Below are 25,846 nucleotides of genomic sequence, written 5' to 3' on the forward strand. Positions count from 1 at the left end.
CAAACATAACTTTCTCCAGCTAATGTGGATAACAGATACTCAATATTAATTTCCTGTTGGGAGAAAGGACCTTTTTCTTTTGGTATGACTCCTCTTGTGTGATTGCCTTTAAACAAAATTTAAAAAAATCTTAAAATTCCTTTAAGACTTTGGTGCCCTCCAGAGGCAAGAGTAGTGGCTTTTAATGGGTGGTGATTTCTACATATATGATTGGTTTTATAGAGAAGAGAACCTAACTGCTGCACAAGAAATCAACAGATGGGAACTCCCCAAAGTCAAACAAACCCAGGTATTTTATATTTTTACCTGTTGTTTCAAGGATGTTTTTTGTGTTTTGATCGTGTGTGTTTGTTCTAGCAATGACATTTTTTTGATTGGAGTGGGTCAAAGAATGAAAACCTTCATTTCAAAATAATTTATTGTATGACTTTAGGAAAAATAACCAACTTATTTAGAGTATTATTTGAAGGAAAGATAAGGGAAGCAGAGTAGTGGGGAGGTACCAGTGAAAGAGGAAAAAGCTAGATGGAGCAACCATACGGGAAGGGACATGGAATAAAAAAGACAGAGACAATGGAAACAGGATGAAAATATAGGGGGAGAATGACTGGAATTTTCAATGGATCCATATATAGTAACTTCAAAAAAAGTCAACTAGCACTTACTAACTGCTAAACAATCAAGTTATGGGGGCCTTAACATTCCCTAAGACTTCTGGCTGTGACTTGGTCTTACAAGGATTTTCTCAAGTGCTGTACCTTACCTCTCAATCTATTTCCTTCATAAACATTGCTGTTCTTATACCATGGCTTTTTATTTCCTCGCCTCTGGTACATCTATTCACATTCTCTTGCCTTTAGTACACCTCTTCCATCTCTTACTCTTACCTGCCCTTCTCAAATCTCAATGGCTCTATAAATGCTTCTCTCTTACCAGAGCAATATCACATCAGATGGGGGCTGTTTTGATGTTTCTGAGCCTAGACAATGTCTCCTGTGCTAAATTTGGTCTTCAATCTAGCACTTTTACAGATCAAGTGATAGTGCATGTAGGGGACGAAGAGCAGAGGCCTCTCAGACAGGGAGCCCAAAGACATTGGAATGAGGGCCCTCTGCTAGGGTTAGTACCTCTTTCACGACACTGTCCCTACACAGAGTTCTGCTCTGCTGTAGAAAGAAATCCTAGAGCTCCACTCTGTTGTGACTACAGTCCTGAATAAAGGATTCCATTTAGTTTGTGCATTTAACATGGAAAATGTCTAACCATCTTCCCTTTTCAGAGATAACACTAATTTATTTCTGGCCATTACTCCTTTCTATATCCATAACACACTGATTGATTTAAAATAAAAATGAAACCCCAGACATTTTGGGAAAATCAAATGAAGCTACAGTTTTGTGAACTTGTGTTTAAGCCTGAATCTGGAATCCACAATTCTATCCCTGACTTCAAAGCAGTAGGGAAGGTTGAAGACCCACTTGTCAATCTGTAGGCCTATCTGAGACAAGAAAGCAAACTTGTAGGTAAGAACAAAAATATCAGTTAAATCGTTTACATTTTTAAAATTATGTAAAAATATTCTACTTTAGTTATGAAAAAAACCCTGCTTTGCTAAGAACCTGATCTGGGTCCCTCTGATGTAAATGAGACTTTTGTCACTTCAAAAGAAGGAGGATTGACCTCTAAATTTGTTTCAGTATGCTTTGAAAAGAAGCCTTTAAATTACACCTCTCTTTCAGTGTCTTAGTACCAAGCTTGATTAGGTTATCGCTCTTCAAATGCTACTGCATTTTAGGCCATCTATAGTTTCAGGAAGTAATTAATTTATATCTAAAATCTTGGTTATTTCATCTTTCATATCCTTGATCTCAGTCTGAACTGTAGTTAAATTGGACAGTTTTTCATTCAAGAAAACAATTTCTTTCTCTCTTTGTAATATATCATCAACCAACCTTCCTATTCTTAATGTTAGCTCATTTATCATTGGTTCCAAACGGGCAAAATCCTTCTTTAAGTTGTACACCTTGGGTTTTAAATCATTTGCAAATGTAACTGTCTTCAGAACTTTTGCTCTGGTACTTTCCAGATTTAAAAGCCTATCTGAATGTTTGTTGAAATCACCTCTCAGGTCAGACAATGTGATTTTAATCTGTTCAATTCTTTTTGCGTTATCAGAGGCAGAACTTCGTAGCTTTGCAGTACGGTCAATGCTACTTGTAAGTAGATCACCTATATTTTGTACTGTCTTCTTTTCAGCTTTATCTACTTTATCTTCTAGTGCTTGCAGAGAATCAGTCAGTGAGGTTACATCTGACACTAGACCTGAAATACGTCTTATGTCAGTTTTTACTGTTGCAATCTTTAGAGATACATCTTTTGCTACAGAAGCTGTACTCTGCTCAACTTTTAAAACTGCATGAAAAAGAGTTGTTAAGTTCTCCTGCATTAGTTCTTTTTTTCGGATTATGCTCTTAGACCATGTTTTCATGCCATGGAGATCCTCTTGTAGATGTTTAACATGAGAAATTATTTGAACAGCTTCCAGTTGTTCCATTAAGTCTTGAGTCTTTTCACACTAGAGGGAGATACAAATAAAAGTATTTCACAAGATAAGCACAAGATTTTAACTAATAAGTTCATGTCAAAACTGCAGTTAAGTTTCACTTAAATATCTTTCTGTTCTGAAATCTTAATCAACGGTGATGGATCCATGGACCTTGGTCTTTAGAGAACAGTATTTCTGCCACAATGCATGTGTCCCAGACTTCCACTGAATAACTCCATTTTTCAACATAAGTATAGGCAACAGGCTCATATGCATTACTAGAATTCTCCTTTTACTGTTATAACATAGATTCATAATTTTTTAAGGCTGGAAGGGTCCAGTATGATTTTCTGCTCTAACCTCCGGCATATTATGGGTCACAGAACTTCACCTAGTAATTTCTGCATTAAGCCCATAACTTCTGTTTGAGCTATAGCATATCTTTTAGAAAGACATCCACTTAAAATAATTAATTGTGATCCATGAATTTTCTGTAAAGGGACTCTATCCTGTTTTTACTAGAGCAAACACAGCATAAAAAATTCTTGTGAGCATTTATTACATTCACATAACAAAAAGAAACAAAACAGAAAATATGAAGACTTCAAATTGAAAAATTAAATGATTATTCTTTTGGGGCAAATTTTTAAACTATATTCAGCAAAATCCTTCAGAGGGAAAACATAGTTTAAACAGTTTCCTGCTCATATTCAAAGTTAGCTTAATGAGAGAAGATTCAATCCACTCTTGGGTTTTGTCTTAGCAGATTTTTTTAAAAGATCTATTCCTATTTTTAAGGCTGGAAGGGTCCAGTATGATTTTCTGCTCTAACCTCTGGCATATTATGGGTCACAGAACTTCACCTAGTAATTTCTGCATTAAGCCCATAACTTCTGTTTGAGCTATAGCATATCTTTTAGAAAGACATCCACTTAAAATAATTAATTGTGATCCATGAATTTTCTGTAAAGGGACTCTATCCTGTTTTTACTAGAGCAAACACAGCATAAAAAATTCTTGTGAGCATTTATTACATTCACATAACTAAAAGAAACAAAACAGAAAATATAAAGACTTCAAATTGAAAAATTAAATGATTATTCTTTTGGGGCAAATTTTTAAACTATATTCAGCAAAATCCTTCAGAGGGAAAACATAGTTTAAACAGTTTCCTGCTCATATTCAAAGTTAGCTTAATGAGAGAAGATTCAATCCACTCTTGGGTTTTGTCTTAGCAGATTTTTTTAAAAGATCTATTCCTGCTCTTCAGACAAACATGCAAAAGATGAGATGAGAGGAAAATCTTCTGCCATATACCACTTTATTTGTGGGTGAGGCAGGATACACTATGCAGACATGTTGATTACAAACAGGTATACTTTAGTCTGTAGACTATGATTTAGTTCTCCAGTCCAAGAGGAAATCCAGTTGGCATTTTCTGGTCTCCTCCCACTGGTTTTTCTTCATGCTGAAAAACAGCTGGTTGCTATCAGAGCATGTCATGCTGCTTATGATGGTGAAATCATAAATTAATTCCAAAAGTGGCAAAGTTTAGAAACAATTAGAAAGAAGGCAAAAGGAAGATGAGAGAGAACAGAATTGATAGCATGTAACACACACGGGAGTGTAGGAGCAGAAATTTCTTAGGAAATGATCAGTCTGGTGTCTATAGTATCTTGACTGGTCTGTTTGCAGCCTGGGTATACCATACATCCCCCACTCCCAAAGTCATAGACAAAGGTGATGTTCATTTGCTGAGATCCCAAAATTTGAAGATGTCAAGGACTCTGAAGATATGAGGTTCTGTTTTGCCAATTTATGATTTCATATGAATATGTGAAGGTCATTTTGTCACTACCTTTCAGCCTAAACAAATTAATTTTACACAAATCCTTATGTTCAGTTCTGTGCTTGTTCTTTGTCATCAATTTTTAAATCAATGTAAAAGTTTATAAGTCAAGACCATCTTTTGTCACCTTTTGCCCACATCAAAATGGGATCTGTCTTTTAAAAAGGTAACAAAATATATTCCCCTAACGTTACAGTGTAACAGTAGAAAATGGCTATTATGCAACTGAAACAGGACGCGCTTAGAGTTAGCAGACATTTTTATTTATAGTGAATCTTTATCAAGGTGATTTACTATATGCCAATTTTTCTATTGGCCATCTCTTTCAAAAATGTAAAAATGGACAAGATACTATGTATGTCAGACTCCTATTTATGGGCTCAATAGAGTATTGGTATTAGTGTCCCCCTTAACACTGATAGTTGTACAAAAGGATGATTGGGGCCCAAGATATTTGTGTGCATATATTTTAAAGTATTTGTGCATTAGTATTTTGTAGCACACATTATGTAGATTGTAGAAGGAACAGAAAGTTGTTGATGGCACAACACTGTCTACACAGCAATGTAAAATTTATTAATTGTGACAAAGAATGAAGGTGTCTGTTCTAAAGAGTTTACAATCTAGAGGAGTAACATTGATTAGAAGACAACAGTAAACATCTATAGCAATTGACCTTAAGAGCATACTTCAGGTAGGGCCCTGACATCCCATTACAGCTACAAATGAGTATTTTGTTTTCAGACTTGCATCACTTGCTATTATACCCTTGTGGAGCTGACACTGAAAATTAAGGCTGTCTTTCCCTTGTCTGTAAACTCTTGTCTATTACTTGTCTGTAAAAGCACACTGTTGGGGTTATATGAATTATAATGATGATTACATTTGAGGCACACAGGAGCTGAATTCTGTTGCAAGCTGGAAATCCTGCAACTTGGATTGCACAGGAAAACATTCAAATAGGTTTTTATTGAATTAAAAGTTAAAATAAATTTGATACTGTAATTTTTATCTAATTATTGTGATTTTTAGTGGATATGGGCCCCATGTATAATTCTGACAGCTGTCTGCCAGCCATTCTTGATTCAGCTGACTTTTTTAGCACTAATGCTGACATTGTTTTTAACTTTATTTCTAATTATATCCACATTTAGTATCTTGTTCAACAGCTGCTTGTGTGATAAAACCCCAAACTGAAATTTACAGACTGAACTACCCTCTTTATTGTTCTTTCTATTAAATTGGTCAAATGTATAGGATGTGGTTAATTTTTAGCGAACCCATGCCAGTGAGTATTACCCCACTTCATCCCTAACAAACTATTTAATGTACTTTTTATCCTGGGACAAAAGTCTAGTTTCTCTGGCTGTAATTACCATCTCATTTTCACAAATTCATACTTAGCAGACTGAAAAGGCCTAGTGTGAAATCCTGGCCTCATGGAAGTCAATGGCAAAACTCCTATTGATTCAGTGCAAGCAGAATTTCATCTCTCGTCAAGATCCTTAGTCATCCCCTGTGAACACAGGATCATTTGGTATAGCCTGTGATTCCCAAACTTTAGATTTTCAGGCAAGTCCATTGGTTTACTAGACTAAGAACTCTGTAACAGCCAGTGCCCACTACTTTCTGTTCAACTGCGTATTCTAGCCTGCAATGGAATTTATGTTGATCCAAACCTACAGTGTAAAGATGCTGAAAATGAGATTTCAGTTCTTACTGTTGTTAATGAAAAATAATTATACGAAAGAGAAAAATCTAAGTTGAAAAAATCAAACGTATGAAAAGTATACAAACTTGTGTTTAATTGCAAAAATTCCTTCCCATAAAATGTTAAAGAGGAGAAGAGCAATCTACATAGCCAAGTAGACTTTGTGCCAGCTGAGGCAGAGAAACTTTGAGAACACACCTTTATTGAGTAGAAAAGTAAATAGATACAAAAGTGACCATCAAAGTATATTACATTTTTTTTCTATTAAGGGGACAAATAGGTTTAATATACCATATATGTGCAGCATTAACTCTTTATTAGATATTATTTTTATAGACTGCTATGTAAAATAAATACATATGTGAAAATTGAGACCAGAACAGTTTCATGCATAGTTAATCCTAAAACTTCTATGGGCATATGCAGCTCACAAGGCCACTTATCATTTTGGATATCCCGAGTCTTAAATCTGAAGTAGTCAAAATGTGGTTTGTAGACCCAGTGTGTGAACACTTTGGGTATGTCTACGCTACAATTAAAAACCTGCAGTGGGCCTGTGCCAGTTGGAACAGGCTTGTGGGGCTCAGGCTAAGGCAGTGTTTAAGTACAGTTTGGGCTAAGGCTGGTGCCTGAGGTGTGGGACCTACCCCATAGTGGGGTCCTAGAACCTGAGCTCTAGCCCAAGCCCAAACATCTACACCACAATTAAACACCCTCTTAGCCTGAACGCTGTGAGCCTGAGTCAGCTAGCATGGGCCAGCTGCGGGTGTTTAATTGCACTGTAGACATACCTTTGAGTTTTAAAATTCAGCCTATCGCTGCCCTCAACTTCAATATAAGAAGAGAGGCCTTTGCATACAACAAATCCCAGGGTGTAGTGCTCCAGTTTGATCTAAATAGATCTGTGAAGGTTACATTTCTGCATTTAAAATAAAATGGCGGCTACAATGTTCATGTAACTTAGGCACGTCTCTCTGGCTCCAGTAAGCTGCCAGTGCAGCTCTTGATTGCGAGAAGTTTGAACAGTCTTGCCTCCTGATAGCTGAGATTATATATTAGTTGTGTTTTGACTTTGGAATACAACAGTTTATATTGGAAGTCACATAATTTCTTTAGGCCTACCAGTGTGCCATTCAAAAGGAATGATTTATTTTTAAATGGAAGTTAGATCCTGTGTGTGATTAGCACCAAGTACAAGTGCCTTACACGAGGACTAAAACCTGGCAATACTGCCATGAAAAGGGGTTAATAGATGGCACAAGCTAATTTCTTTTTAAATTAATTAAGGAAATATAAATGTCTTGGAATTAACTTTTTAATTTTTGTTTTTCATGAAAAGTTGGATCCCTATAGTTCAGCAATAAATTTAAGTAATAAAAGGTAGGAAAAATGAGTGACAAAAATAGTCTGTTTCAGAAAGTTGGGCAGGTATAAATGGGAAAAGGAGATTCTGGGGGAAGATGTGTTAAACCTGACAAGGAAATGATGCCAGTAAACTCACAAAAACTGAAATGATGGAAGGCTACTAACAATAATGTTGTACTCAGGTTGAGAAGCATCTTAACTCTGCAACTAGTCCTACAGACTTCAGTGACAGTGTTCATGCAGAATGGTGCCATTCAGTATGAATAAGGGTATCTCAATTTGTCATAATGATATTAAGAATGTCAACAGTAAAGTGTGGAGTGAGGAGGCCACTTGCTTGTTGCCAAGGAAAGGAGAGAGAGAAATTTAAAGACCAACTTTGGTATAATTCATTAACAAATATAAAATCTCAATGGAGAGGAGGGGATATTTTAGTAAAAGTGGTATGGTATTCTGCATTGCAATCTGGCATTTTCAAAGCTCACCTGTCACCACAAGAGGGGACCACATTTTCTCATTTATACTGGTGGAATACTAGTGAGTTTAAGGGGGCTTGTAATTATGTAGTTCAGAGGGGAATCTCGTTCAGCATATAGAAATTGTGTTAAATGTACATAATTTATTACCAGTAATCCAGAAGTTCTCCTATTCTGCTGTCAGTTTAAACTCAAAGAGCTGTCCTTGCAAGGACCCTTGGATTTTGGGTCAGCACCTAACTGTATTAGGGTTTTCTATATTGTGAATAATTATACTATCTATGCTTCAATGGAAGTAAAGTGTGTGTCTCTCTCTCTCTCTCTCACAAACACACCCTTCCACTGAGGCATGAATATTAGGGCTGCCAAGTGATTAAAAAATTGAGATTAACCACACAATTAAAAAATGTATTGTGATTAATGGCACAATTAATCACACTGTTAATAGAATATCCTTTATTTAAATAGTTTTGGATATTTTCTACATTTTTAAAGATATTGATTTCAATTACAATACAGAATATAAAGTGTACAGTGCTCAATTTATATTTATGATAAATATTTGCACTGTAAAAAATTTTTCAATTCATCTAATACAAGTACTGTAGTGCAATCTCTTTATCATGAAAGTTGATCTTACGAAGGTAGAATGATGCACAAAAAATTACTGCATTCAAAAATAAAACAATGTAAAACCTTAGAGCCTACAAGTCCACTCAGTCCTACTTCTTGTTCATCCAATCGCTAAGACAAACAAGTTTGTTTACATTTGCAGGAGATAATGCTGCCCACTTCTTGTTTACAATATCCCCTGAAAGTGAGAACAGGCATTCGCATGGCACCATTGTAGCCAGCCCTGCAAGGTATTTATGTGCAGGATGCACTAAAGATTCATATATCCCTTCACCACCATTCCAGAGGACATGCGTCCATGCTGATAACAGGTTCTGCTCGATAACCATCTAAAGCAGTGTGGTCCGATGCATGTTCATTTTCACCATCTGAGTCAGATCCCACCAGCAGAAAGATTGATTTTCTTTTTGGGTGGTTTGTGTTCTGTAGTTTCCGCATGGAGTGTTACTCTTTTAAGACTTCTGAAAGCAAACGCCACACCATGTTCATCTCAGATTTTGGAAGGCACTTCAGATTCTTAAACCTTGGGCCAAGTGATGTAGCGATCTTTAGAAATCTCACATTGGTACCTTCTTTGCGTTTTGTCAAATCTGCAGTGAAAGTGTTCTTAAAATGAACAGCATGTGTTGGGTCATCATCCGAGACTGCTATAACATGAAATATGTGGCAGAATGTGGGTAAAACAGAGTAGGAGACACACAATTTTCCCCCAAGGAGTTCAGTCAGAAACTTAATTAAAACTTTTTTTGTTCAAATGAGCATCATCAGCATGGAAGCATGTCTTCTGGCTGAAGCATGAAGGGGGCATACGAACGTTTAGCATAACTGCCTTGTAAATACCTTGCAATGCCGGCTATAAAAGTGCCATGTGAATGCCGGTTCTCACTTTCAGGTGACATTGTGAACAAGAAGCGGGCAGCATTATCTCTCGTAAATGTAAACAAACTTGTTTGTCTTAGTGATTGGCTGAACAAGAAATAGGATTGAGTGGACTTGTAGATGCTAAGATTTTACATTGTTTTATTTTTGAGTGCAGTTATATAACCAAAAAAAATCTGCATTTGTAAGTTGCAAGATAAAGAGATTGTACTATGGTACTTGCATGAAGTGAATTGAAAAATACTATTTCTTTTGTTTGCCATTTTTCAGTGCAAATATTTCTAATAAAAATAATATAAATTAAGCACTGTCAACTTTGTTTATTGTGTTGTAATTGAAATCAATATGTTTAAAAATGTAGGAAAACATCCAAAATATTTAATACATTTCAACTGGTATTTTATTGTTTAACAGTGCGATTAAAACTGAGATTAATCACAATTAATTTTTTAAATTGTGATTAATTTTTTTGAGTTAATTGTATGTGTTAACTGCGATTAAATTGACAGCCCCAATAATTATTAAAATTGTTGGCAGTAGAGAAAACAATAATATCTTTAGATGTAGACCCAAAATCTAAGGGTCCTAATAAAGATAGCGCTTTCTGAATTTAAACTGATACTGGAATAATCCAAAAGTTTTCTTCTAAGTAAAATTAGATCACAGTTACAGCTCTTTTTGGGGCACCTGTGTGTAGACTACTAGGATCTCCTGTATGGAATAGCATTGATGGACTTCTGGTCAAATTCTCTGCTCTCAATACATCAATGTAAATCTGGAATAATTCCATTACATTTACCAAGAACACAAAAGAGGTGTAATTGTGATCTAATTTTACTGAATGGAACCAAATTTATGAAACTGTTGGTTTTCATGGTCAATATGGTATGTCAGAATCAGACTACAATTCACAGAACCTGCTCAGAAACAGGTTTTTAATTTTTCATATCTTATAGTGTAGCTAATACATAAGCATGAAATATAACTTTGCAAAAAGCTATAATTAGAAAAAATGAATGAATATAAAATTTAAATACAGAATACTGTGCTTAAAATTCTGATTTAATATCCAAATGTTCTTTCATCTAAATACTTTGGTTCAAATTTCATTTTAATAAAAAAACTTAATGGGCATTCAAGATAATCATAAAATACATGAAAAATAGTCTGTCTGTTCCCCCTACCCCATTACATTTGCTTTTTCTTCTCTCTAGGATAGTTTAGGCATGTAAGGTCTGATCCAATGTCAATAAAAATCAATGACAAGACACATGCTATTTAACGTTTGTTGGACTAGTTGTTTTTGGTTATTGTTTGTTTATAAACCCATTAACATAACTGAGCTATATTGCCCATACTGTCAAGTAATATACATGTATTAAAATGAGTCTGAATTCATTGATCATCACCCTGACTTTGTTCATTTTCTAGATTGTATTCTAAAGGTAGTATTTCTCTTGTATTTGAAGATAATGTAATGTCAAAAACTTTTTCTTTTAAAACAATTATTTCATTTTGCAGTTTTAATATGCTGTTGTCATACTGCATGCTTTCAAGAACCGTTTGCATTTCCATTATATTTGACACTGTTTTCAGCATCTCATCTTCGATAGTAAACACCTGTATTGTCAAATCTTCCATTTTTTTCTCTATACCTATCAGCTCACTTGATACTCTAAGAATAGACTGAACGGCATTTTCAATTGTTGGCAAGTGGGTCTTGCATTCCTCAACTTTCGGTTCATAGTCTGTAAGCTTCTGACTCAAATCTAGGTCTCTGGCTAACAAAATATTCTGCTCTTCTTCTAATTTTTCAACTGTCTTTGTATCCAACTCCAGCAGCTGTTCAACTCTAGAAAGTTCATCTTCTTCCTGTCTTTTTAATGTTTTAATATTTCTTATTGTACTGTCTTCTAAATCTTTTAACCTTTCTGAAAGAGACTTCATATTTTGATCAGCAGTATTTATATGGGCCGTAACTTCAGTATGTATGAACTTTGCTTCGGATTTTAAGCTACTAGTGTTTGCATTCATTTCATCCAGGCTTCTTTTCCAGGAGTCCATAACATTTTGGAATGTGTCATTAATGCTTTGCATCTTTTCAGAGAATGTCTGCTCACTGTTCTGAATGTCCTGTATGATGTTATGGAGAGTGGACACTTCCTGCTCAAACTGGGTCATCATAGAGATGGATGAGGTAGCTTCCTGCAGGATACTTTCGGAAGACTCAAGCTGCATTTGTAACACAAAACAATGTCCATGTCTACTTAATATTAGACTGGAAGAGCACTTATACAACTGGGAGTATAATATATACATAAGGCTCAGTCAGTCTCTTGGAGAAATCCCACCTGACTTGATACACATTTTCAATCTTCCTATTTTCTCTCATAATTTATGTTTAAAATATTATTGTTCCAATTTATTCTGGCATGTGAAAGCTATAAAGAGAATTTCTATGGCAGTTTTCACACATGTATTGTTACTTAGGAATTAGTAACTCTAGTCAATTTGTTATGCAGCACCAGAGTTATTACATTCAAGTCATCTGGACCTCAGTTTCTATTTATAAAAAATGAACTGCCATAACTTATTGCTGTAAAAATATGGAGCAACAAACTTAGAACAAATACCTTCAAAATACAAATCAAATATTGTGACCTAGAATTAAATCACACAATTAAGAGTATTACTAAAAGACCAAGCGATAAAGCATCAGCAGTCTAGTGTCTCCACAATGCACTACCATAAAGGGAATCGGACACTGGGTTACATATTAGTGGTTCTTCACTGTGTGAGCTAGCAGGAGATAAGAGCACTAAGAAAATAATACACTAAACTGAGGCAGAAGACACGGTGAAATCCTAGACCCACGGAAGTCAATGGGAGTTTTGCCACTGACTTCAATGGGTTCCACAATTTCACTCAGGGAGCACAGGAGAGTTTTGTAATACTCTGATTAACTGAGGAGCACAAATGAAGCTCTAAAGGTAGCATACGAATATTTCAGTTTAGAAACAACCGAAATAATCTTTACAACACAGTTTCAGGGAAGGGGAAAATTTATTCATGTTTTTCTGTATAATACGTGCAATTATCCTTGGATAGCTAACCTTTGTTTCAATTTCCTCAATAGGACTTTCTTTTGTAAAAATATTATACTACCCAAATTCTGCACTAGCAAGGTGGACACATTTAAATCAGCTATTTAAATCACCAAGTGGAAGGCCTCAATTTAAATAATTTATTCTAATCAACTTTTCCATTTGTACTTCCTTTATTTTCTAAAGAAAGAAGCATTCTGATTGGTTGATATAACCTTTAATATCTATTTACAACTAAATAGAGCCTATTACACTAGATTTGGTACATCTTTTTGCTACCAAGGAGGTACACTATAAGCATATATATTTAAGCAATTATGTAGCTAAGTATTTTCAGATTCTTATTAATTCTAAATTTTTAGTGTCTTAGAAAATGGTGAATGATGTTGCTTATTTACCTAGATAAAGAAATTTTTGCACAAGATTTCTTTCAAGCTGCCTTAGGATGGTAACTGGAATTTAACTGAACACAACAGCATATACATTTTATTTTTATTACACAAAACAAGCCCTTACCTGTTATATTTATAAAACGTGACCTCAAAAGTTAGATGTTTTTCCCCTGACTTTTTCTTTACACAGAAAAGCAGTTTTTAACTCCCAAGTTTTTGATAGAGGCTCATGGATTTAGCATATTCATTTTTTATTTAAATGTTATAAAATATTACAATAAGGTTAGGCCTTAATGTATTTCATATTAAATTCAGATTTAATTTTAAACAGGTTACTTTTTTAAAAAGAAAAACTTCCTATAATTTAATAGAAAAATCCAATTTAAATAAAAAAAACCCATTTTTAAAAAATCATTGATTTTTATCCAACCTGCATACACGAGGAAATTCCAAGTTTGCAGTTAGCTCTCTAGACTGAAGTGTACATAGATTCAAACTGCATCCTACGTGATTGACAATATTTTAAGATCAATGCTAAAATGGCACTATAGGCACTTGGTTTGCTATGCTTTCATCATCATCTCTACCATACAGGGAATGATCTTGGCGTAAAACTAACTCTTCCAACAGATGACACAACATTATGAAAGGAAAAGAACACAATGCTGCATATCAGCAGTGTGATAAAAGAGAGTGGGGATAGCTCCCTTTTGTGGACACCCAGCCAGCCAGTTGGCTATGGAATCCCTCTTGGTGGTTGTTCTCTACTTGCTTTACCCGTAAAGGGTTAACTAGCCCACAGATATAAGGAAAGGAGTGGGCACCTGACTAAAAGCGCCAATGGGAGGGCTAAAACTTTAAAAAAATGGGAAAAAACTTCCCTCTGTCTGTGTGTTGTGCTTCTCCAGGAAAGGGGAACAGTGAGCAGCTATGCTGTGAGAAGCTGAAAGCCAGGTATGAAAAACCATCAGAGCATACCTAGAGATTGCTTATCTGAAACCCCAGATATGTATGTAAATTAGGGAATGTCTTGGAAGATGCAATTAGATTTATTTCTATCTCGTACTGGCTTGTGGATTCCTCTGTACTAACCCCAAATGTTTTTGTTTTGCTTGCAACCTTTAAGCTGGACCTCAAGAAGGTTATTCTTGATGATTAATTTTTGTAGGTGGGTTCTTTAAATCTAGCAAAAGCCAAAGTTTCAGATTTATTTTCAATAAAATTTACCTTTTTTTAAGAATAGGATTGGAGTTTTGGTGTCCTAAGAGGTTTGTGCATATGCTGTTTAAATTAGTTGGGGCAACAACTAATTTTCTTTGTTTTCTTCCTCAGCTCTTTCCCGGGGGTGGGAAGTGGTGGGGGGAGGGGCGGAAGGGTGTTTGTGAAACAGCTTTGAGGATACCTCAGAGGAAGGAATTCCCAAGTGCACGTTTCTGGTTTCAAAGGGGTTTTTTGCACTTGGATGATGGCAGCATCTACCCATCCAAGGTCAGAGAGAAGCTGTAACCTTGGGAGTTTAATACAAGCCTGGAGTGGCCAGTATTAAATTTAAAATCCTTGCGGACCCCCACCTTCTGCATTCGAAGTGCTAGAGTGGGGAATCAGCCTTGACAAGCAGTTTTAAGATTTTAAATTAGTAGTATAGAAGACAGACTGAAGTGGGAACAAGACCAATTTACCATACAAGAATTTCTGCCAAATTTCTTTAAAACAATACACCTCTACCCCGATATAGCATGACCTGATATAACACAAATTTGGATATAAAGTGGTAAAGCAGCGCTCCAGCAGATCAAAGCAAGTTCAATATAATGCGGTTTCACCTATAACACGGTAAGATTTTTTGGCTCCCGAGGACAGCATTCTATCGGGGTACAGGTGTATGTAGCTGAACTATATTGAGAACTAAACTTCTAAATTGAGCCATATGAATTTCAGGGAGGACTTAAAAGTTTCTAGAAAAGAAACATTAGGGTACAGTTATTTAATATGCATGGTTAATGGATGGACAAATTTAAGCCCCAAATTTGACATACTTTAAGATTATAATCATCTGGTGAATGATGTCATACATATTCTAGATAAAAAAAATAAAAAAATTGAGCACTTTCTAGCTATGAAATTATAAATGAAAACAGTATTGAAGGTCCTGAAGAGATCAACAATGAAAAACAAAAATATAAGTAAAGTGAAACATTTTCAAGTAGCTATTTCGCACAGGATGAAATACTGGCCTTACTGAAATTGATAGGAGTTACACAGTTGACTTCAATGAGGTCTGAATTTCCTTAGCAATCTTAGTATCTCAGTATAAGCATCCACTTGTCTGCATGCTTTTACTTATATAAGGGATATTAAGCAACATAGTCTTAAGAGTTGAGAACAGAACAGAACAGAAGCCAGATCTGATGGCCAATCAGATGTCCCATTGACTCCCATGTCAATGACTAAATAAACATTCAAAAATGGTCTAATTTCAGAGATATAAAATTGTAATTCTGGTCATCTAAAAATGTCCGTAATCTCAAAACACATTTGTTAACTTTGACTAAATAAATATGAACTAATACATTTTAGATAATATTCAATATAAGTTCTCAAATTAAAATTCCAATTATTACCTTTTCAGAAATTAAGTTAACTTTATTTTCCATATCCTGGCATTTTCCAGCTTCCAGCTGTAATAAATGATACTTTTTTTCCATGTGAGCAAGTTGGCCTGACTGCTGAAATAGGAACCTGTAAATCATGAAAAAATTAGTGAATATAATTGGTATGCATTAAATGTTTTAGGCCTCAATCCTGTAAGGAGCACCACATGAGTGTAGGCGTTCTATCTTCACACAGCTCCCTGCATGATCAGAGCATTAGAAAAGAACAGGGCTTTTTTAACAAGTTTGGTCCGTCTTCATATTGGAGTTATAGATTACCAAAATAAGGAAATGGACAAAAAATAATAATTTGCATTTAAAGTGTGTGTGAGAGAGTGTGTGTGTTCTACTCAATTAGCTATCACAAACCTACATAACGGCTTCATTGTGACCTAATGTACATATGTGGGACAAAAAAGTACCTTTATGGGAAAGGAAACCCTTAGAGAAAATTACTTTTTTAAATGGTTTAGCTGATGTAGGGTGACCAGATAGCAAGTGTGAAAAATCAGGACAGGTGGTGGGGGTGGGGGTAATAGGAGCCCATATATAAAAAAAGCCCCAAATATCAGGACTGTCCCTATAAAATCGGGACATCTGGTCACCCTAAGCTGATTAGATAGTCAAGTTAAACAAAATGAGATAATTGGGCCTTTCTTCTTAGACTTCTCAAAACCATATGTGGGAGCTCTGAATTAGGAAGGGCCAAGCTAGTCCTGATTTTGTGTTATTTTTAGCCATTGCTATTGGGTTGTGAGAAAGTTTGTATTGCTGCTGCCTGTGATGTACCAGTTCTGTGGAGAAACAGACTTTATTCTCCAGGCTCTCAGTCCAGCACCTCTTTCAAGCATTAAATTTATCTTAAACAACAAAAAAAATAGTTAAAATTATCTTTTTTGGTAGGTTTCAGGGTTGCCAGTTCTGTCAAGTCAACAACTTAAACATATAGTAATAAAATGGGTTTGAGAGAATGTACCCACGTCCACACACTATTGTAATAATCTTAGTAAAAAGGAGGTTTTGTGAGGTACTATCCATAAACTCATAATTTTCTGGTCAATATAGCCCTGGATAAATGTGCAACAGCATTGTTTATACTATTTTCCTGTATAATGTTATTGACACGTTCCAAACCACAGCAGAAGCTGGCGAACAGATCAGTCTCAAACAAAAGAATATGTGCTCTGCCTAAACAGAATCTGCAGTAAACAGAGTCATCAGGCAGGAAGGGAGACAAAGGGAGTTCAAACAGGTGGAAAAATCAGCAGGGAATATCCTTACATATGCTGCATGATGCAGCTGTGCTGATATAGGCCTTAGAGCAGACGCTACCTATGCCAAAGGGAGAGCTTCTCCTGTCGGCATCGAAACTCCATCTTCCTGAGAGGTGTTAGCTATGTTGACAGGAGAAGCCCTCACATCTGCATAGTGCTGTCTACACCGGGGGTTAGGTTGGTAAAACTATGTTGCAATCCTAAGCGAAGTAGTTATACTGACAAGTCTGTAGTGAAGGCCAAGCCTCTGTCTCCTGAATCTCAGCTGGAAATGTTTTCCAGAAGGAGGACTGACACTATAAAAAGGAGAAATAAATGTCACAAAAGGACCCCCTCCTCTCTCTCTCTTTCTATTGATTCACAACACAAGAAGGGACAAAGGAAGCGGCCATTAAAGAGAAGAAGGTATCCTGGCTAAAAAGTTTGGCCACTAAGACTGTTGAGGGCATATAGTGAGAAAAACTTTGCTTTGAATTTAACCTAGTTTATTAAGCTGGGCATGAGTTGTGTTTTTTCTTGTAACCATTTCTGACTTTTATGCCTCATTACTTGGATTCACTTAAAATCTCTCTCTTTGTAGTTAATGAACTTGTTTTACTGTTTTATCTAATCCAATGTGTTTAAACTGAAATATCTGACAATTTGAAATTTTAAAAAATCGTATTTTTACCTTAAAGAAATAATAGACTTAACATACTTGTATTGCCCAGGAGAGGGCTGCACAGTACAGGGCATATATTTCTGGGGGGAAATCTAAGACTGGGAGTGTATTGGGGTCACCCTGTACTATACCCTAGGCTGGTGAGAGCCAAGGTGTGGCTGGCTGGAACTCCCACACAGGCATAGCTGTTAGTGATTTACATGCTGGAGGCTGTTTGTGAGCAGTCCAGACTGGAGGTTACAGCAGCAAAGCAGCGTAAAGAGCACCCCAGGTTACAGGGCAGGGGTAACACAGCTATTTATTTGTCAGGATTGTACTTTGGGTATGTAACACTGTGTTAATACTTTACAGTCTTAATACAATGAAATTGCAGATGGGGACATGTAGGCAAGCAGCACCACTATAGTTGAACCAGGATGAAATAGGAAACAACAGAGAGCGTGCTAACATGGCAGCAAAAGAAGCTTAATTTGCTGGAAGCTTATCAATCCCAAATCAAGATGGGGATAGTGCAGGCTGTCCAGGTATCCTCTTTTTGGAATCAATTTATGTAGAAGAATATTTTCTCTCACATAGATTTTATAATGCACTATTTGTTACAATAATGTACAGCAATTAAAGTGAGAACTCCAGAACATCTGTAATAATGGACTGTTGAGATTGAGGTCTGGAGCAAAAACTAAGAAATTATAAGCTATACCTATCCCAGATGTGTGACAGTTTCAGCAGAACCAAAATTATGCAATTTTTATTTTTATCTTTTTTAAACTGTGATCACCAGAACTGGACACTATTCTACTAATGTCGTATATAGTGGATTCCATTGTATATGACATGGACGAAACCAGAAAGAGTAAAATTGAAAGTGTGAAATGAACTGTATCCAGTTACCTTTAGAGGATCACTTACCAGGTCAGCAGTAGACAAGCAACAAGGGAAAGTAGATTTAAGGCTGTTTGTGAGTCTATCCAAAAGGAATTCTGACTACTGCTGCCGCTCCTGGGACTTGAGATTGTTCCATCACCGCTCTGCTTTTGTGGATCTTCATTGTGCTTCTGTGAAGGAACAGCTTTCTTTCTTTGCTTCATGTCAGACATTTTAAGAAAGTCTTTAGGAAACAGAAACCAAGCAGAGATCTAGCTGAAGAAAGCAAAATGAGTTATGTTTAGCCCCTTCCAAATTAACAGAGAGACTTCCCAAAATACGCAGTTAGGCAATTGCACTAAAAATTAACTGCTTCCTGCCGATATCTACCACATTGATGTTTATTCAGTTACATTAATAATTTTCAAGAAAATGTCACCATAACTATTCATTTTTCCATTACATAGCTATCCCCTTCCATACTTTCGGATTAGCAGAAATTGTCTAGTTCTCCATAGCACTAAGACTATAGATTTAATGTCTTTTAAAAAAATGAAAGCTTAGATTCTACATAAGCTGATGGCAATTGTCCAGGAAAACTTTCAACTCCCTCAGGGTGCAGAGGCATCTGGAATTTTCAAGATGTTCTTAAGATTACTGTTAAGTAAAAGAGATTAGAAGACTTTTTTTTTTTTAAGACAGCACTATGTTTAGTCAGTTTCACTATTTCTCATGTTTGATCGACTAATTTGTTTTACTGTTCTTTGAGTCTTTCACATGCAAAAGAGGAGAATAAACATTTAAGACACAGAAAATATGGGACTGTGAATCATCCTTGGGGTCTAATTTAGGAATATTTCTATAATAACTTTTTATATACACCTCTACCCCGCTATAACGCGGTCGTGGGGAGCCTACCGCATTATAGCTGAAACCCTGTTATATCGGGGTATGGGAGGCAGGGCTCTGGCCACTGCGGGGAGCCCCAGGCCCTTTAAATCACTGGTGGAGCCCTGCTGCCACAGCCCTGGGGTAGGGGTGGCAGGGCTCCAGCGGTGATTTAAAGTCCCTGGGCCTCCCCACAGCAGCCAGATCCCCAGGCCCTTTAAATCGCTGGCAAGTCCCACTGCTGCAACCCCAGTGTAGCGGCGGCAGGGCTCCAGCAGTGATTTAAATGGCCCTGGGCTCTCCGCAGCAGCCGGAGCCCCAGGCCCTTTAAATCGCCAGCAAGCCCCACTGCTGCAGCCCCAGGGTAGCAGCAGCAGCAGGGCTCCAGCAGGGTTTAAAGGGCCCGGGGCTCCCCGCAGCAGCTGGAGCCCTGGATTCTTTAAATCACCGGCAAGCCCCACTGTTGCAGCCCTGCAGTAGCGGCAGCAGGGATCCAGTGGGATTTAAAGGGCCCAGGGCTCCCCACAGCAGCCGGAGCCCTGGATCCTTTAAAGCACCACCCAAGCCCTGCTGCCGCAGCCCTGGGGTAGTCGCGGCAGGGCTCCAGTGGTGATTTAAAGGGCCTGGGGCTCCCCACAGCAGCCGGAGCTCCGGGGCCTTAAGAGCGCTGCTGGAGCCCTGCTGCTACCGCGCTATATGAGAACCCGTGTTATATTGGGTCACGTTATAGTTGGGTAGAGGTGTATGTTCACCCATAAAGCAGGTTCATTATTTACTGTATACTCCTGGGAGCATTCTGTGCCAAAAAAAATTAAAATTCTGCATGCGATATTTTAAAATTCTGCAGATTTTATTTGTCAAAATAACACTACATAATCACCAGTTTCAATTATTTTGGTAATTTATTTCAAAATACCTGTCAGCAAGTATGTCTATAAAATACAGACACACAAAAATTCTCCCAGGAGTAGAGAGTTAAAGAACCTCCTTTGACAACCCAGTTCCTGTTTCTCTGCCCCCTTTCCCCACCTCCCCTGAGCCCAGCCGGGGGCGAGGGGGCAGATACTAACAACCCCTCCCCCCCATGCCCAATGTAACACTGCACCCCATATTCCTCACAGTTATATTATTATGACATAATAATATATTTTATGCAAGATAGGTCATGTGAGATCATTGGAAAGGATACGATTTATTGAATATGATTATCCTATTTGTATGCATATATCATTTTTGTATCTGAAGTTAGGAATATTGACTATTTGTATTACAAATGTGTTTACACCTGGGGAATGCCAACTAGGCAAAAGATGCTCTGTCTAGATGGCTGACTGGGAAAAGCCAAATCAGGTTGATGAGCCATTAGGAGAAAACAACAGGTCCTAGAAGAAGCTTATCTCCCACAGGTGAGAATTTGCTACTCATATCCAATCCTTTTAGTATATTAAGCTTAGTTTGCATGTTTTGTTTGTTTGCTACGTAATTTGCTTTGATCTGTTTGCTACCCCTTGTAATCAACTTAAAATCTATCTATCTTTTGTAGTTAATAAACTTATTTTTGCTTTGTCTAAAACCAGTATGCGGGAGTCATAACTTGGGGCAGAAAGTTTTGCATGTCCTTCTCCACATTGAGGGAGAGGCAAATTTCATGAGCTTATGCTGTACAGATCTCTGTGCAGCGCAAGATGGTATAATTTTGGGTTTACACTCCAGAGGGGAGTCTGCGCTTTGGTAGCTAGGCAGTTCCTCAGCTGTAGCATCCCTATGCAGAGCTGATCACAGTATCTGTATGTACTGCAGCTGGGTGTGTCCCTACCTGTATGTGTGCTGGGAGAGGGCTAGGCAGGCTGGTCACAGCAGTACAGTGTAAAGGGAGCCCAGGTTGGTGGGGCTTAGTGGTACCCCAGTTCCAGGTGGCACCCCAGGGGGAGAACCTGTCACACCTAGCTGTGGGGGCCCCCCAGCCAATACACCTAAACCCCATCCCCCCCAGAGCCTAGCTGCAGGGTGCTTCTAGCCCAGAAAGCCGCACTCCCTCCCCCCAGATACCCGCATCTCCTTCCCCCTCAGACCCACCACTTGTGCCCCCCAAGCACAGGGATCCAGAGGGAGAAAGAGCCTGATGCTCGGTCCCAGGCTTGCATGGAGTTTCCTGCATGCTGCCCTCTCCTTCCTTCAGGGCATGCTGGCAACTGCAGCTGCCAGGAACTCTCTAGCTCCCTCCCCCTCCCACTAGCAGTGTCTTCTATGTGTGAACTGGGGTCTGCTGGGTCCAGTGCCCCCTAGCTGTACTGCAGCCCATTTCTGTGGGGGTAGGGGAAAAGGAAATTCTGTGCATACATAGTTATGTCTCTACTTAACAGGGTGTGACACTTTACCATATTACAAAATGAGCAGCATCACAGCTATGGCTTATTGTTTCTAATGATCTTATTAAACTGAGTGAATTACACATTTAACAGACCAGTCAAAAAAAGTGGACAGGGATGCACATTTTTTTCTGCAGGTGGATGTATTTTGAGTATCAAATAAATGGTAATCAAATATCTGCTTGTTCTCCATTTTGCTGGGTACATAACTGGTGCATTAATATTTCCATAATAAACTCCTGTATTTTTGAGGCACTCCTCTAGAACTGGACTATTTTTCTTTTTCGAATGGGAAGTTATTAGTAGTGTAGAAGCTACTAGCAGATGAGAGTTTAATTCTTCATTTCCTTTTGTGTGACTGTTTATTTTAAAAGCTGGTTTAGAAATAAGTCACCTTTTTAAAGTCCAATATCTCAGATCTTTTTGGAGGCTAAAGGCAAGTCTTGTTGGGTTTAGGCAGTAAGCTGACAATCTCTACTTTCCAATGCAACAAAACGCATGTCTAGACTTTCAGGATCATGATGTATTAAAAACCTCAGACTTAGAACTGACTCATATCAATCATAGAATTTGGGTTGGGATTATTTTTTAGGGGAAAATTTCATTTCCCCTCCCCCCCGAGTCCAGCCCCAGGCCTTCACTAGCAGGACCAAGTACTGATTTTTGCCCCAGATCCCTGAGTGCCCCCCTTAAGGTTTGAACTCACAACCCTGGGTTTAGCAGGCCAATACACAAACCACTAAACTATCCTTGCCCCCAGAGTAATATCAAATAGCATCCTTAAAAGATGTCTTCTTTAGTTCTTGGGGGCTACCACATGAGGATAGGCTCCTTTTTGATTTGACCAGGAATTTAAACCCTGAACTCTCAGATTAAACGTTTGATGCACTACCAACTGAGCTAGCCAAGCTCACACATAAATCCACATCCATAAATCCGGTCCATAACCATGAATAACCCTAACCATTCTACAGCTATTTATTTACTTCATTTGGTACTTCTTAAGGGCTAAGTCCGTCAGAAATATGAAGCTTAAAATAAATGTTTGTGAGTTACAAAAATGCAAAGAAGTGTCCCTGTGAAGCATGAAGAAAACAAAAAAAATCCCCTCTCACAGCACAACAATGTCAGAACTGATTTTCTTTGAACGTGTAAAAAGTTGCTTTGGGCAGAGAACAAGAAATTTCAAATCAAACCGAATTTCGGAAGGAAAGTGAAAAGTGACAAAATCTTTCAAGACAAAAACAAGCCCTCAGCTTCAAGGATAGCAAGGGCCTCGCGGGACCGCCGCGGGCAAACGAGCAGTCACACAAAGCCATTCAGTGGCCGGAGCCTCTTCTGCTGAAAGGTGCCCCGCAGTCACCAACGGCCCCGCCGCCACCCAGCAGCCTCCCGTCACCCCCGGGATCGCCCATCGCTCCTTCCCCAGCCCCACTGCGGGCACCTCACAGAGCCACACCGCTCCCCACCCCATCACTCTCCCGATCTCCTCATCCCTTCGAGCGCCCTCACCGCCCAGTGCCCCCGGACCCGTCCCGCGCTCCCACAGCTCCCTTCCGCCGCACCCCGATCCCCGTTACCTCTAGCTCGGGACACTCCGCCTCAAACAAACTTCGGCTCCGGGCACGCGCCCCTGGCGGCGGTTGCTGCTCCCCGCAGCCTCGGGCGCGCCACGTCAGGCGCGTGCCCGCCGCTCGCGCTCTGGGCTACGGCACGGGGCGCGTCTAGCCAGCGCGAGCCCCCGGCGGCTAGGGATGGGCGTGGAGTCTGCTGCTTTGTGCCGCGGCCGCCCATTGCTGGGGATTGGGAGGCGCCTGCCGGGCTGCTCTTCAGTCCCGGCCTCCCAGCCCCTCAGAAGGAGGAAGTGGCCGCTGGTTCCCGGGCGCCTCTCCCCGCGCTGGCGGCGCCGTGCCTGCCCCTGCCCCTGCCCCTGCCCCGTCCGGACCTGTTGTTTTGAGCCGGCGCTGGCCTCCCTGAGACCCTACTCCGCGCGCCGCAGGGGCTGCCGGCCAGGTAAGCGCGCGCCCGCCCGCAGCTGCCCCGTGAGGGGCAGGGCGGGGTGGGCTGCGGGGGTGCAGCGGGCTTTGCCGCCCAGCGGCCTCTCCCACTTGCTGCCGCTCTGGCTGTGAGTGTTTATGGGGCGGGATGAAGGGAGCCGACGAGCTTCATTTTTCCTTTGGCGCCGTAGCCTGGCGGTCAGGGACCCCGTTGACACTCGCCGGGCGCGCAGGGACCTGTGCGGCGCGGGGCCCGGCGGCGGGGAGCGACCCCCGGGGAAAGTTGTGCGGCCGCGTTAAGTTTCGTATTTCCACGACTTGCCTGTAGGAGGCGTCGGACCCTCTCCGTTGCCGAACCCAGCAGGACGAAGCTTCTGCAGCGGCCAAACGCCCCTGGAGATCGATGAGGTAGCGGCACCTGGCACGTGCTGGGCTGGGGGGGGTTGCCGAACTGAGCCTGGGAAGTCGCCTTTGTTCTTTCGGGGCTGGAGGGTGCTATTGATAGGCACCTCTGAAGCTGAAGTGGTCCCGCTGATCTGTTGTATGGAGATCACATAGCGGTTGTTGTCGTCTTTCTAAATTATCTCACATGAATCGTTAGTGCGTGTCTGGAGATGCATTTGAATTCTCTTTATATTTTGGAGACAGTTTTTCTTGCCTGGATATTTTTTTTTCAGTCTGAGTTTTATTTTAGTTGGAGTTCTGCTTCATGGTATATGTAATTAACCCTTGTGGTGGTAATCACTTGCAAGAAAATGCTGGTTGGGTTTTTGTATTACTTCAGTGTACTTATTATACATGAGAATAAATAGGAACTATTTTGTCTTTATTGGACAGTTGTGTATTCTGTTTAGTACATGCCTGATTCCTTCCTGAAAAGCTGGCATAATAGGGAAATCTAAGTATTTGAAAGATCTATCTATCTCTTTGGGGAGACTTAGAACATATGTTAGTATTTACTTAATTAAATTAAATTATTATTTACTTATTTTTAAATTTAAAATAAGTAGTTTAGGCCCAAACTTTGATTTAAGAGATTTCATGATTTGTTTTAAACATACTTACGTAGTATTGAAAACCAAGGGGTGGTACGTTGTGTTAATGTAGGGGGAGCCTGTAGCAACAGAATTTGCCAGCCCTAAGTAGACCGCTGATTAATTTACTTCAGTACTGCTGCCTCTGACAGTATCCAGAACCAAATGTTTCAGAGGAAGGTTTAAGAAACTCCATATAATACTAGGGGAATTCTGTGGCACTGCGCATGGGCAGATTTCTTTGTTTCCCTGCAGAATAATAGATTCTGACTGGGAAGCAAAGGGCAGCCATGAGAGGAATCACATGTCCCTTCCCAGCAGCCGTCTCAAGCACAGGGCCATCCTTAGGCATATGCAGCATACGTTGCTGTGTAGGCCACTACTAAATTTGGGGTACCACAGATGGGACAGGACACCAGCATGACAGTGCATTCTGAGTGTGGGTACTGATTTCTGAGGTCTCTGGGAAGGGGTGGGGGAACTCACCTGTGTGTTATTTTCTCCCCAGCGTGGTGAGGTGAGGTGAGGTGGGCTAGGTGGCTCTGGCGGTATCCTTTTGCTGCCCATCATATTGTGTGTTTTTCTCCCCAACTCCCACCCCCACCCCATGCAGGGCTGGGTGTGGTGCAGGAGCTGCTCGGGCAGGCTGCATGCCAAGAAAGTGAAAGTGACTCACTTTCTCAGCAGCCAGCCTGAGCGCATCTGCTCCAAGTGTCCGCACGGGCTGGATTTGAATGCACACAACTGGCTGGGCTGTGGAGCACGTCTCTGGCCCAGTGGGAGTGGTGGCCTGGCAGCGATCCATCCAATCCAGAGAGAGATGCCTGGGACAGGAAGAGCTGCCGTGGGTCCTACAGCCCTGAGATGCCACACTTCACCATCGTTTGTGGTGCCGATGGCGGTGCCCAGTTGCGTGACCTGACCTGAGGGGTTGCTGTTGCCACTCTGGGGGCACCTCTTGGGGTGCAGAGAAGCAGGGAGCACTTTCTCCTCTCCCTGGGAAGAGATTGGGGACAGACACCATTAATATGCATTCTCTCAACTGATTAGTTTCATCTTTGCCTTCGTCCTCATCTCTCCCACTTCAGGGTAACTTATACCTTGACCCTGCAGTGAGGATCCGTTTGGGCGCATGGGTTTCTTTAACTCTCTGT

The 25,846-nt window shown here is 39.7% G+C and overlaps 2 protein-coding genes across 11 annotated transcripts in view; one reads left to right on the plus strand and one right to left on the minus strand.

Annotated features, from left to right (window-relative positions):
- Positions 1–400: 400 nt before the first annotated feature.
- On the minus strand, positions 401–23,331 carry IKBIP (IKBKB interacting protein). Of its 4 annotated transcripts, none has more exons than XM_050935703.1 (4): positions 23,242–23,308; positions 18,450–18,676; positions 15,576–15,693; positions 401–2,575 (listed from the first exon to the last, which is right to left on the minus strand). In XM_050935703.1, exons 2-4 carry the CDS (start codon positions 18,635–18,637, stop codon positions 1,820–1,822), a joined length of 1,062 nt encoding a protein of 353 aa, XP_050791660.1. In that variant the 5' UTR covers positions 18,638–18,676; positions 23,242–23,308; the 3' UTR covers positions 401–1,819. The 4 variants fall into 4 exon arrangements, with proteins under 4 accessions (XP_050791660.1, XP_050791654.1, XP_050791655.1 ...); XM_050935697.1 differs by lacking the exon at positions 401–2,575 and adding an exon at positions 10,379–11,690 and having other exon boundaries at positions 18,450–18,680; positions 23,242–23,331; XM_050935698.1 differs by lacking the exon at positions 401–2,575 and adding an exon at positions 10,379–11,690 and having other exon boundaries at positions 18,450–18,648; positions 23,242–23,317.
- Positions 23,332–23,393: 62 nt separating this feature from the next.
- Positions 23,394–25,846, plus strand: part of APAF1 (apoptotic peptidase activating factor 1) — a 91,135-nt gene continuing 88,682 nt past the window's right edge. For 2 of the 7 annotated variants that reach the window (XR_007771437.1, XM_050934524.1), the window contains exons 1-2: positions 23,398–23,674; positions 23,987–24,066. The gene's annotated coding sequence lies outside the window, so the exon portion shown is untranslated. Of the gene's footprint in view, positions 23,675–23,986; positions 24,067–25,846 lie in introns of all 7 variants that reach the window. The other 5 variants (XM_050934547.1, XM_050934538.1, XM_050934523.1 and 2 more) reach the window with 5 other exon arrangements.

This window comes from Gopherus flavomarginatus, chromosome 1, assembly GCF_025201925.1.
Source record: "Gopherus flavomarginatus isolate rGopFla2 chromosome 1, rGopFla2.mat.asm, whole genome shotgun sequence".
Classification (NCBI taxonomy): Eukaryota; Metazoa; Chordata; order Testudines; family Testudinidae; genus Gopherus; species Gopherus flavomarginatus.